The sequence below is a fragment of the Oncorhynchus mykiss genome, chromosome 7, assembly GCF_013265735.2.
Source record: "Oncorhynchus mykiss isolate Arlee chromosome 7, USDA_OmykA_1.1, whole genome shotgun sequence".
Classification (NCBI taxonomy): Eukaryota; Metazoa; Chordata; class Actinopteri; order Salmoniformes; family Salmonidae; genus Oncorhynchus; species Oncorhynchus mykiss.
Window position 1 is genome coordinate 66,310,296 of NC_048571.1, and position 12,706 is coordinate 66,323,001.

The 12,706-nt window shown below is 41.4% G+C and overlaps 1 protein-coding gene across 5 annotated transcripts; it reads left to right on the forward strand.

Moving 5' to 3' along the window:
• The first annotated feature begins 715 nt into the window (after nt 1-715).
• On the forward strand, nt 716-8,912 carry myorg (myogenesis regulating glycosidase (putative)). 5 transcript variants are annotated; one of them, XM_021610247.2, is made up of 3 exons: nt 716-841; nt 2,949-3,455; nt 3,831-8,912. In XM_021610247.2, exons 2-3 carry the CDS (start codon nt 3,190-3,192, stop codon nt 5,617-5,619), a joined length of 2,055 nt encoding a protein of 684 aa, XP_021465922.1. In that variant the 5' UTR covers nt 716-841; nt 2,949-3,189; the 3' UTR covers nt 5,620-8,912. The 5 variants fall into 5 exon arrangements, with proteins under 5 accessions (XP_021465922.1, XP_021465923.1, XP_036839776.1 ...); XM_021610248.2 differs by having other exon boundaries at nt 727-841; nt 2,953-3,455; XM_036983881.1 differs by having other exon boundaries at nt 759-841; nt 2,874-3,455.
• Nucleotides 8,913-12,706: the final 3,794 nt, after the last annotated feature.

Here is a 12,706-nt window from a genome sequence, read left to right on the forward strand (position 1 = left end):
TATTGGAGTGCCCCGTAAAGGTGAGAATAGAATCTCCTACGGGCAGTCGAAATAATTGAGAACGCAAGTGGCGCTAGTGTTGATGATATGGTAGTGAATACGCCCCAACCATTAGTGAATGTTTGTCAAACGAGAATCGTCAGAAAAGTGTTTGGGCCTGAAATAATTCTCAGTGGAAGACCTGCAAGGGGTACTGGCAAGGGAAGAAGTACCGCCCTCCCAGGCCAAAGACTCAATCATGGACACTCTTACTGACAGTTGTGGATGCTTTTAGTGATGTATTGTTGTCTCTACCATCTTGCCCTTTCTGCTGTTGTCTGTGCCCAATAATGTTTGTACCCTGTTTTGTGCTGCTGCCATGTTGTTGTCATGTTGCTACCATGCTATGTTGTTGTCTTAGGTCTGTCTTTATGTAGTGTTGTCTCTTGTCGTGATGTGTGTCCTGTCCTATATTTGTATTTAATTCATTGTTATTTTTCATCCCAGCCCCCTTCCCCGCAGGAGGCCTTTTGCCTTTTGGTAGCCCCTCATTTTGAATAAGAATTTGTGACTGACTTGCCTAGTTAAAAAAATATATTTTATTTTTTATTAACAGAAGTATAATTAATTTTGGTTAGTTTTTTTTGCGCATATTGTTTTTATGCCGATTTTATAATATTTGCATGAAAATCTGTTTCCAACTGGATCGAAACCTAGCTAATGAGACCAAAGCTAAAACTACATTTCCCATGCACCCCATGTAGTCTTGTTTTTGTGAGCGCAAGCAATTCGACCAGATTCGATGCAATCACACACCTCCCAAGCTTTGTGTGTGGAACAGGATATTTTGCTACCTTGAACGGTGAGTATTATTGCAATGAATTGTCCTATTAAACACCCATCGTGTTAATATACAGATTTTGTTTTAGTTGTAAGTGGCTGGGTGTAATTTGTGGAACGTTCCAACAGGAATCTGTTCCAAAAACTTCGTAAAGTACAAGGTTGCCAACAAACGCATACAAAGTAGCATTATCAATTCAACTAGCTAACTAGCTGCCGAATAGGCATCAACTCACCACAACTTATTCTTAATGTTTGTCCATAGGCTACCATAGTGAGGAATTTTCGGAATAAACGTTGTGCGTGAAAAACGTAATTAAATAGCCCACACCCGACCCGGTATCTGATTATGCCGCTGTACAACTTTGTATGCGTTGTTTGTTGGCAACCTTGTTATTTACGAAGATTCCTGTTGGAATGTTCCACAAATTATACTCACCCGTTGTAAAATAGCTACTTAGCACTGTCAGTGACTGCCCTGCGTATTGTGTCAAAATAGCAAGGCTGTCAAAACGCTTTCTCAGAACACATCAACTCTTCAAGTTAACGGTTTATGCCTGGCTGGAGCGATAAAGCAATCTCTCATGGGTATTACAAAGACTAGTTGGGTTAAAGTTTGTATGGTATAATTAAGCAATAAGGCCCGAGGGGGTGTTGCATATGGCCAACATTCCGCGGTTAAGGGCAGTTCTAAACATGACGCAACGCGGATTGCCTGGATACATTCCTTAGTCATGGTATATTGGCCATATATCACAAACTCCTGAGTTGCCATTTTGCAATTATTAACTGGTACCAACGTAATTAGAGAAGTACAAATACATTTTTTTGTCCTACCCCTGGTATACGATCTGATATACCACAGCAATCAGCATTCAGGGTTCGAACCACCCAGTTTATAATATATTTTCTTCACTCAACAAGTGGACATTTTATATTTAGGGTGGGGTTACTAAAATAAACACTAACTTCCTTGCTGTTATATCTTGTGAAACATTCATGGTTCCTGTCAGTACTTTGTTTATTTCACACATACATTTGCACAACCCTAGCTGATAGCAAATCAGCTGAAATGACAACTAGTAGGCCTGACCTTCACAGACCATTGACCAAAAAACATGATTCATGCATTTTTTGGTATCACCACCTTGGCTATCACATGTAGGCTAATGCTTGTGCTATGTTGGGTCTGGCAGCCACAGCCTGTTAATGTAAAATCCATTGCTTACCCTTCAAGATTAGTTGCCGTTCACATTGATGTTAAAATCCATAGCAAGGCTGGTTGAACACAGAATTAGACCATTAGATTGCTAATTAACTACTATTATCGACCCCCAGCAGCACAGGCAGGCTATGAAGGCACACCAGTTAGGAATACCAGTCAGCACGCAAGAGGTTTCAGAGAGAGGCAGACAACAGATATCACTGGGCCTGGTGCATCTTGAATTGAACTTCTCTCTGGATTTGTCCTGGTAACTAACATCAGCCATGTAATGGCCCAGAACCACCCTGTCTGCTTAGTTTGGGCCTACCAGGGAAGGCCCTTGAGGATTTGTGTGTGTTTGAAGCTTCTATGTGTTTACATATGAGTCAGCGCATTGGCACGCTCTTAGCTCCTGGTTTGATGATTAGTCCCACCTACCCCCATGGCTGAGTGGAGTTGTTGCTTTGGTTACACATTTCCCTTAACTTGCACTAATGTGGTCAAAGGTTCCGTGACTGGCATTATATTAACTTAGTGCGACAGGATGTTTTGTATGTGTGCCTCTTATTGGCTTTCGTGTGGTTTTAGAACAAAAGACTCAGAGTAGGCCTGAATTCGCCCTGCATTGACTCCAAAATCTACCTGATTGCATACAAATTAGGTCTGTGTTTGAACCAAACAAACATTTTGGTATTGCTGCAGGGCAAACTCCGAAAGTGATAGTAGATTAAGTGAATATCTTCTGTTCTTTGTTTTCTTTTTGATTTCAAATAATTGGTGAGTGGTTTATTTATAGAGGGGGTCAGCAGCAAGTAAACGCTCTCCCTCTCTCTTTCTCTGTGATTTTTAGATCTGAAGAACTGCTAGGGTGAACTTTGACTTGAGACTTTTGATCTAAAAGCCGGTTATCTTTCTTTTCGTTCAGGCAGGTAAACAGATGAAAATAGTGGGGGAAGAGAGCAACGTCTACTGAAGAAATAACCAAGACACATTCCCTCGGCAGTCTGCAAGGCCATGCCTCATAGAAGTCTCTGCATATAGGAAGAACTGTGTTGTGACTGGTGTGTCAATCAGGGGACTCCTGCTTTACTTTTAAAGTCACTTTATCAAATTTAAGGGATTTCTTATAACCCATTTCACTGGGGGACTGTTGAACAATAACCACAATGTACCAAGTGGTACCAGGAGGTGCAGGGGGCACAGTTACCAATGCTACACCTATCAAACAGAAACTAAAAAGGGATGCTCGTCCCCTAGTTGTAGCAAGTGTCTTAGGCTTGGTGCTGGTGATTGCTGCGGTGACCGCATGGTGCTATTACATTGGTTCTCTGCGCAAGGCTGAACTGCTTAAGACAGAACTTCTGGACCTCAACAAGGATGGCTACATCATTCGCAACCAGGCAGGGGCTATTGTCTTCAGGATGTCTTTCAGGTTTGTGATTCACTTCAGTATAGGACATCATCAATCAGTATTCATTAACGAACCGTTACTATTAATCATTATAGAAAGTGTGTTAGGTGTGCTTTGAGAATTTCTTTCTAATTATATACCTGTATCCAATTCAAATTAATCTACTGGGGAATGGAAAGCATGCTTGCCTCCTAATCTGGTACAGTTCCCCTTTAAATCATGTCTAGTTTGGTTATTTTTAATCTCAGAAACAATATAAGCTTATTCAGGTATTTATATTTTAAATTGCCAAATGTAATCATAAATCAACTGCTCTAACATGAATATAGCCTGAGACTTGAATGCAAAGTAATGTGCTATGTAACTGATCATTCTTCTCTAAATGTTGAATGACAGGTCTGGCACCCTGGACTTAGACTCGTGTTCTAAGGAGGGGGAGATACTGAGCTGCGGGCGCACCAGTGATAGGAAACTCAAGTTTTTCATCCAGACTGTATTTGACAATACAGTCCAATGTTACCGTGTGCGTTGGGAAGAATTGGTTCCCAGCCTGCCCGTGGAGCACGCCATGACCTATAACGTCTCGCACTGGTATGGTGGAGCCGAAACTGCCATACAGCATTGGCCTATATCCATCTCCGGGCAGCAGGCACCCAAACCCTTTGTCACCAGTGATATCTACTCAAACCGAAACGGCTTTGGGGGCATCTTGGAACGCTACTGGCTCTCATCCAATGCCACGGCCATTAAGATCAATGACTCTGTGCCGTTTCATCTTGGCTGGAACGACACAGAGAAGACCATGTACTTCCAGGCGAGGTACCATGACACCCCTTACAAGCCAAACCCTGGTGAGGCACCTTGTGCTGAACTCAGCTACAGAGTCTGTGTGGGCTTGGATGTCACATCCATTCACAAGTACATGGTGCGCAGATACTTCAACAAGCCCAACAAGGTGCCTTCCAAAGCCATGTTCCGCCATCCCATCTGGTCCACGTGGGCGCTACACAAGACTGACATAGACCAAGAGAAACTGTTGAAGTTTGCTGCCAACATCCGCAAGCATGGCTTCAACTGTAGCCACCTGGAGCTAGACGATCGCTACACAAACCGCTATGGGGAATTTGATTTTGACTTGGCCAAGTTTCCTAACGCTACAGCCATGTTCCAGAAGCTCAAAACAGACGGATTTCTGGTCTCTCTCTGGACACACCCTTTTGTCAACTATGACTCTGAGAATTTTCACACCTGTGTAGAAAGAGGGCTTTTTGTCAGAGAACCTACAGGTCGTCTTCCGGCTTTGGTAAGCTGGTGGAACGGCATCGGGGGCATTCTAGACTTTACCAACCCAGAGGCCCGTGATTGGTTCGCCTCCCACCTGCGGTCTTTACGATCCAAGTACGGAGTGTCCTCCTTCAAGCTGGACGCGGGTGAGACAAACTACTTGCCCTGGCAATTCAGCACAAAAACACCCCTTCGCGACCCTAGCACGTTCACCCGTCGCTACACAGAGATGGCTATTCCTTACAATGAGCGAGCCGAACTGCGTTCAGGCTACCAGTCCCAGAACATCTCCTGCTTCTTCAGGCCCATTGACCGGGACTCTGTTTGGGGCTATGAGCTAGGCCTCAAGTCCCTTATTCCCACCGTGCTTACCATCAGCATTCTCGGCTACCAGTTCATCCTGCCGGACATGATCGGTGGCAATGCCTATCTGAACCGCACTGATGGTGAGCGCACTTTACCGGACCGTGAGCTCTACATCCGCTGGCTGGAGCTGTCGGCTTTTATGCCCTCCATGCAGTTCTCCATCCCCCCCTGGGAGTATGATAACGAGGTGGTGGAGATTGCCCGGAAGTACACTGCTATCCATGAGAGCATAGTGGCCCCACGGGTTTTGGAACTTGCTGGGGAGGTGCTGGACACAGGAGACCCCATCATACGACCTCTGTGGTGGATCGCCACTGGCGACGAGACTGCTTATAAGATTGACTCCCAGTTCCTGATAGGGGATGACCTCATGGTGGCGCCAGTACTGGAGCCTGGAAAGCAGGAGAGGGACATCTATCTCCCGGCTGGACACTGGCGGAGCTACAAGGGAGAACGGTTTGATATTAAGGAGCCTCTGCACCTTACAGACTATCCGGTAGATCTTGATGAAATTGCTTACTTTGTCTGGGTTTAGTGAAGAGGGTTACAAGGCTGGACAGCTTAGCGGGTGGGCCTGCATGCATTTGTTTATAGTATTTTCTCTGAAGTCGGGGCTCACAGCACATTTGTGTTCTTGTAAATTTAGAATCACTATTATTGAAGAAATATCAAGGCGAAACCTTTCCTGCTTGCTCAAACATGTGCCTTTGCAATAACCCAGGAATGTAGCAGAGGAGGCAGGTGGGAGGAGCTATAGGAGGACGGGGTCATTGTAATTACTGGAATGGAATTAATGGAACGGAGTCAAGCCTGGTTTCCATATCTGTGTTTACCGTTCCATTTATGCCATTCCACCCATTACATTGAGCCCATCTTCCTATAGACCCTCCCACCAGCATCCTCTGGAAAGTAGATATGTTTATGCATCATGAGAGACATGACCCAAACATTTATTCAGCATGACATAACAGTCGACTATTAACAGAATAGTCATCGGCTGTCTTTTAGACATTTTTAAGGGCTGATATTTGAATGCTTTCATGTTTTATTTATGAGTCAACACACTAAGAAGGGAAGAAGTATATTTTGATGTGAAAATGCCTTGTATACTTACTAATATGTTAATGATTTTTTGGTTTTGCTGATATTTTTGTTATTGTGTCAATGCACTTAACAATACAGTGTGTAATTGTTCAGTCAGTGGTTGTTCTGTTAAGGTTCTCGCCACTCTGAAATCAAAAGAAGCTGCACAAACTATCCATTTAATTTGGTGTCACTTTTTAATATTATACCCTCAACCTTTGGCTAAATAGTCTTTACATTTCAGGCTTCATTGAGAGGACTTGAAATGGGTGCTATTCCATTTTTGTTTAAGCAGGCAATAATGAAATAATCCAATATGTAAGATGCTATGAGATCTGAGTGAACTGAACTTTGAACTGGAACCACTGTGTGTGACATATGTCAAATATCCATCCAGACTGTCCTAAATGCCATTTAACAAGTAATATACTGCCACATTTTCAGCATGATTTATGACTGCATGAATTATACTTCTGACAGATATTTGAATGTCAATACTCTTTGTAATTGTTATATTGCTAAATGTTTTTACTGTTTTGTTAGCCAGTCCTTGGAGACCTTAAAGATTGAACCTGTGTACGTTCACCATGTCGCGGTAATATGAACTCTTAGGTCACCTAGGGGTCATTGTTTTTACTGGCAGAAGCTTCTCCATAACATCCCTGCTTATTTATAGCAGTTCTCATATCGACCTTTAGTCTCGACCGTCATCGTCTATGTCTAGCACTATTACCTTACAAGAGTAGATCTATGGTCTCCTGAAAGACTCGCTGGAACTAGCCTAAGTGTTTTCCACTTTTGGTACATACAAAACAAGAACATCAAGATGCTGACAGACTTCTCTTTGAATTTCAGAGCACTCTTTACCCATGACAGGAGATTTTGTATGCAAGCCAAAAACATGAGTGAAATAGCAACAGTTTGCAGGGACTGTCATTGCAGATGAAACCGCTTTGATTAATTTTTATATTTAGTACCTTTTTATTATATATTTTTCTAGTGAACAGCATAATATAGTAATTTGGGCCAAAAGCACAATATGCGATGGCTTGTCAATACACGTTCAGCATTATGTGACCTGGAACAGATTAGATTGACAAATTACATTGTTTGTATGTGGGAGAGTTATTGTGAGGGTCTCCCACCACCATAAAGTCAAGCAGTCTGATTTGCAGTTGTATTTGCTTGCATCACATTGTTCTCCATGAGTGTGTGAACAGTGAAGGCTATGGTAAAGCTAGTTTTATAACAATGTGAGGTTCAAAAGAGTAAAGTATCAATGTATTGTTAGTCAGAGAAAGGTACGCACTGATATAGCAATGAATGTATGGCTCATGGCCTCAAAGGATGGGTTGGGAAAACTTCTCCACTTTATTTTTAATTATTTTTTTTTTTTCTCGCTTCTTACTGATTTGTGACACTCGAGTCCTTTTCCTTTAGGAGGATAGCTTTGGAAATGCCTTTTTATAGCCTCAGTGTATGTTAATCAATTTCATTGGTTTTTTTCTAAGCCAGATACAACACAAAAAACATTTCAATCTACACACGACTACAAAAAGCTACTGTGTAAAATTATATGTGGTTACATATTGCTAGTGGAGGTAGGCCTACTGAACTGTGCCATTCAAGAACATCAAATTGCTGACAATTTAAGTTAGCTAAGCAGAAAGACCGGTACCCCCAGCTACTATGTTGCATCCCTTGTTGCCAATTTGGCAAAAGGCAACGCAAATCTGTAAAGCTACAGAAATGTGAGTTTGTTTCAATGACGTAAGTAAGGACATCTTTGGACCTTCGGTATCATTTTGATGTAAAAATACATTTTGTCATTCAGTATCTTGCTGAAATGTTGTAAAGTTATATATCCTAATGCTGAATTTCAAGGACCACCACCAGCTTTGTTGAAAATGCTTAGACATGGTTGTGTTCTTTTAATACATTTTTTAAAGGCAAATTTTATTTTAAAGGCTTATGTTATCAGGGACATTGAGTAGGTTTTAATATATACTGAACAAAATATAAATGCAACATGCAACAATTTCAAACATTTTACTGAGTTAGTACATATATGAAAATCAGTCAATTGAAATTCATTTTGGCCCAGCCAATCAGAATGAGTTTTTTTCCCCACAAAATGGCTTTATTTCAGACAGAAATACTCACCACCCCACTCAGACAATCCCGTAGGTGAAGAAGCCAGATGTGGAGGTCCTAGGCTGGCTTGGATACACGGGATCTGCGGTTGTGAGGCCGGTTGGACATACTGCCAAATTCTCTAAAACAACGTTGGAGGCAGTTTATGGTAGAGCAAATAACATTAAATTCTCTGCCAGCAGCTCTGGTGGACATTTCTGCAGTCAGCATGCAAGTTGCACACTCCCTCAACTTGAGACATCTGTGACATTGTGTTGTGACAAAACATATGCTTTTTGTGTGTATGGAACAACTCTGGGATTATTATTTTTCAGCTGATGAAACATGGGACCAACACTTTACATGTTGCATTTATATTTTTGTTCAGTGTTGTTGCCATGGTGATGATCTACTCATATGACTGTAGTACAGTATTGCCACAGTTGCCTTTCATTGTGATGTTGACATGTCACACTAACTCTCAAGTTTTTGTGATTAGTAACTACTCCAATTTAACCTGTATTTCTAGGAACAATACAATGGAAGTCATGTTGCCTTTGTCTTCAATGCATAGCCTGGATTGTGTTTATTCATATGACTAAAATGTACAATGATAATCTTTAATTTGCTTGAATTTTATAACTGTCTGTTGTTTTTCCCCTTATGTTTACGTTGTGGCAAATAATATAAACATTTAATGATGGTAAATTATCTGCCTTTGTATTTGAATGGTACAGTAATACATGTCCAGTGTCAGAAACGTGTGTCTGCTGCTTCGCCAACAGAATGATCAAACCTCCAACCTTCTGCAACCTTAGAAGAATTGGCCGCAGAAGCAGATTTCTCCACCGTTCCCCGTTGAATAAGATCCCCTTAGGGAGACACCTTTTGTAGCTTTCAGTGACCCAGCCCATCATGGGCTGATAATGGCAAAGCAATGAAGCAATTCTACAGGTTACATGGAGGCTACCTCGGATCAATACATCATCTCGTAGTTTGGGATTAGAGGGGAGGGCCACGGAGTGAGGGGATGGTAAAGATGGCTGGACAGGGTAACTGCAATAAGAGAATCTTAGATAAAGAGGCTGACATAATATACAAAAGCATCTGGTAAACGTCAAATTATATTTAATTGATAACTGTTCTTTTATTACCCAAATTGGGGAAGTGAAGGTGATGGTACCTTTTGCTCTTTAGACTTACAAACATACTGACCACTTATGATGGTAATGGTCTGGTTTGATGGTAAATTCACCACAGTCCACACCGCTGAACGCACCTTGGAGTGACTTTGTTTGTCAATGACTCCTCTCTGAAATGTAACTAGTCTCACGGCCTGCGCTGAGGAGACACATCGATTTGCTGTCTGTACGTTAAAGGAAATCAATACTATTGTAAGTTTGCTTTTCTGCAATGATTGTTTTGTTCATTTTTTTTAATAGGACAAAAGATAAGCAATTTTACTTTTGAATGAGGGTTGATGGGGGAAGATCAAATGTTGCTTTAAAAGAGGACCTCGAGGCCTATGTAATGTGGCCTATAGATGTGTGAATATCCATATTTAATATGAAGGCAATAACATTGGTGGAAAGAAGCACTTCTTACAAATTGAAAAGTGTGGATACACGTATCTATTCTATGATTTATAATAACCCTGTGCCTCCATGCTCCAGGAGCATAAAAAAGTAACTGGACCATGATACACACCACTATAAATACATTATAAATGATGCATATAGCCAACTCTCCCACAAGTAGTAACAGCTGTTGTATTTGCTGCATTTTAAACAATCAAATATTAAACATTCACTCAAACCTTAGTTCAAATGTAGTCTTCTAAATCAAAACAGAAGATAAAAACCACAACATTTATTAATCACTAAGTTTGTGGCACTACCTGTGTTGTCCACTGGAGTGCAGTGTAGATTCACATTACAGCCTCAGAAAGGAAGACAGTGAGCGGACCACAGTCCAGATGTGACCAGCAACAAGGTAACAGAAAACACTTGAAACACACACACGGAGCAGCACGGAGAACACAAATCTGGCAAGGGCCCCTACCCTTCCTCCCCCACCTGTGTGTCCATCTGCGGAGGAGCGGTGCCAGTTCTGATCGTGGGTAAGTGTCTCTCAACTCAAGCACCACCCCACCAAACTCCCCTTTCGGGTTCTGTCTGTCCTGTGAAATCCATAGCCGTTGCCCATAGACCGTGTTTGCTCCTGGTTTCATGTTTAAAGCCATGGATCGGACCGGCCCACTCCAAGAGGCCTGTAGCCATAACAACACAACAATTTGAAATAGTTTGGGTGGGTTGAACAGTAGTCATCTTGACTCTGTGGTGTTTGCACACATGTAATTCACCATCTATAGCAACATAATTCAGGTTGATATAAATGGAAAGAATGCCTTTGTAGAAAGTAGGTATACAGTAGTTATTTTCACAGTAATAAACAAAAAAGGTCGATGAAAAAGTTAGGTTTTAAGACTGTAGTCACTTTAAACTTCACTGATTAAATTAAACCTGGATATCCATTCATAATACTAGATTACCATGCAAATGTGTGGGATTGATTACTTTTCTGGCCCCAAACTCACTTAAATCAAAGTCAAGTTGGCCATGCTTTCTAAACCCGGACTAAAGAGCCAGGGGTAACGAGACAAACACTCCCATATTTTTTTTCTGAATATCTAATTATTTAGTTATTATCAACCTAGATCTGAACAACACACTGCATTTAGTGCCCTTAGTGATTGCAGAGAGCCTAAAGTAGGGATGTCAGCTGGGCTGAGTCATTGGGTTAGTGAGGCTAGGTAGGACCAGAACTGGGTTCCAATACTCTTATAAAAATGTCAAATACTTTAGCTGTGTTTGATTGAGCTTGCCTGTTTCAATGGAATCAATAGACAATTGTAAACCCAGTCCAACCTGGCACTCCAGGGAGGCTAAAGCTAACACTCAAAGTATTTGAAGGATTTAAAATAGTATTTAAATTCTGTATATACAGTTGAAGTCGGAAGTTTACATACACTTAGGTTGGAGTCATTAAAACACATTTTTCAACCTCTCCACAAATTTCTTGTAACAAACTATAGTTTTGGCAAGTCAGGACATCTACCTTGTGCATGACACAAGTAATTTTTCCAACAATTGTTTACACACAGATTATTTCACTTATAATTCACTGTATCACAATTCCAGTGGGGTCAGAACACTAAGTTGACTGTGCATTTATAAACAGCTTGGAAAATTCCAGAAAATGATGTCATGGCTTTAGAAGCTTCTGATAGGCTAATTGACATAATTTGAGTCAATTGGAGGTGTACCTGTGGATGTATGTCAAGGCCTACCTTCAAACTCAGTGCCTCTTTGCCTGACCATGGGAAAATAAAAAGAAATCAGACAAGACCTCAGAAAAAACATATTTTAGAGCTCCACAAGTCTGGTTCATCATTGGGAGCAATTTCTAAACGCCTGAAGGTACCATGTTCATCTGTACAAACAATAGTACGCAAGTATAAACACCATTGGACCACGCAACCGTCATACCGCTCAGGAAAGAGATGAGTTCTGTCTCCTAGAGATGAAGGTACTTTGGTGTGAAAAGTGCAAATCAATCCCAGAACAATAGCAAAGGACCTTGTGAAGATGCTGGACGAAACAGGTACAAAAGTATCTACAGTGGGGCAAAAAAGTATTTAGTCAGCCACCAATTGTGCAAGTTCTCCTACTTAAAAAGATGAGAGAGGCCTGTAATTTTCATCATAGGTACACTTCAACTATGACAGACAAAATGAGAAAAAAAAATCCAGAAAATCACATTTTTTAATGAATTTTAATGAATTTATTTGCAAATTATGGTGGAAAATAAGTATTTGGTCAATAACAAAAGTTTATCTCAATACTTTGTTATATACCCTTTGTTGGCAATGACAGGTCAAACGTTTCTGTAAGCCTTCACAAGGTTTTCACACACTGTTGCTGGTATTTTGGCCCATTCCTCCATGCAGATCTCCTCTAGAGCAGTGATGTTTTGGGGCTGTTGCTGGGCAACATGAACTTTCAACTCCCTCCAAAGATTTTCTATGGGGTTGAGATCTGGAGACTGGCTAGGCCACTCCAGGACCTTGAAATGCTTCTTACGAAGCCACTCCTTTGTTTCCCGGGCAGTGTGTTTGGGATCCTTGTCATGCTGAAAGACCCAGCCACGTTTCATCTTCAATGCCCTTGCTGATGGAAGGAGGTTTTCACTCAAAATCTCATGATACATGGCCCCATTCATTCTTTCCTTTACACGGATCAGTCGTCCTGGTCCCTTTTCAGAAAAACAGCCCCAAAGCATGATGTTTCCACCCCCATGCTTCACAGTAGGTATGGTGTTCTTTGGATGCAACTCAGCATTCTTTG

Bases quoted from the DNA above. Each gene is read 5' to 3' on its own strand.
- myorg (XM_021610247.2), top strand. From the start codon at position 3,190: ATGTACCAAGTGGTACCAGGAGGTGCAGGGGGCACAGTTACCAATGCT. The intron at 3,456-3,830 runs GTTTGTGATTCA...GTTGAATGACAG, and splicing joins GTCTTCAGGATGTCTTTCAG to GTCTGGCACCCTGGACTTAG.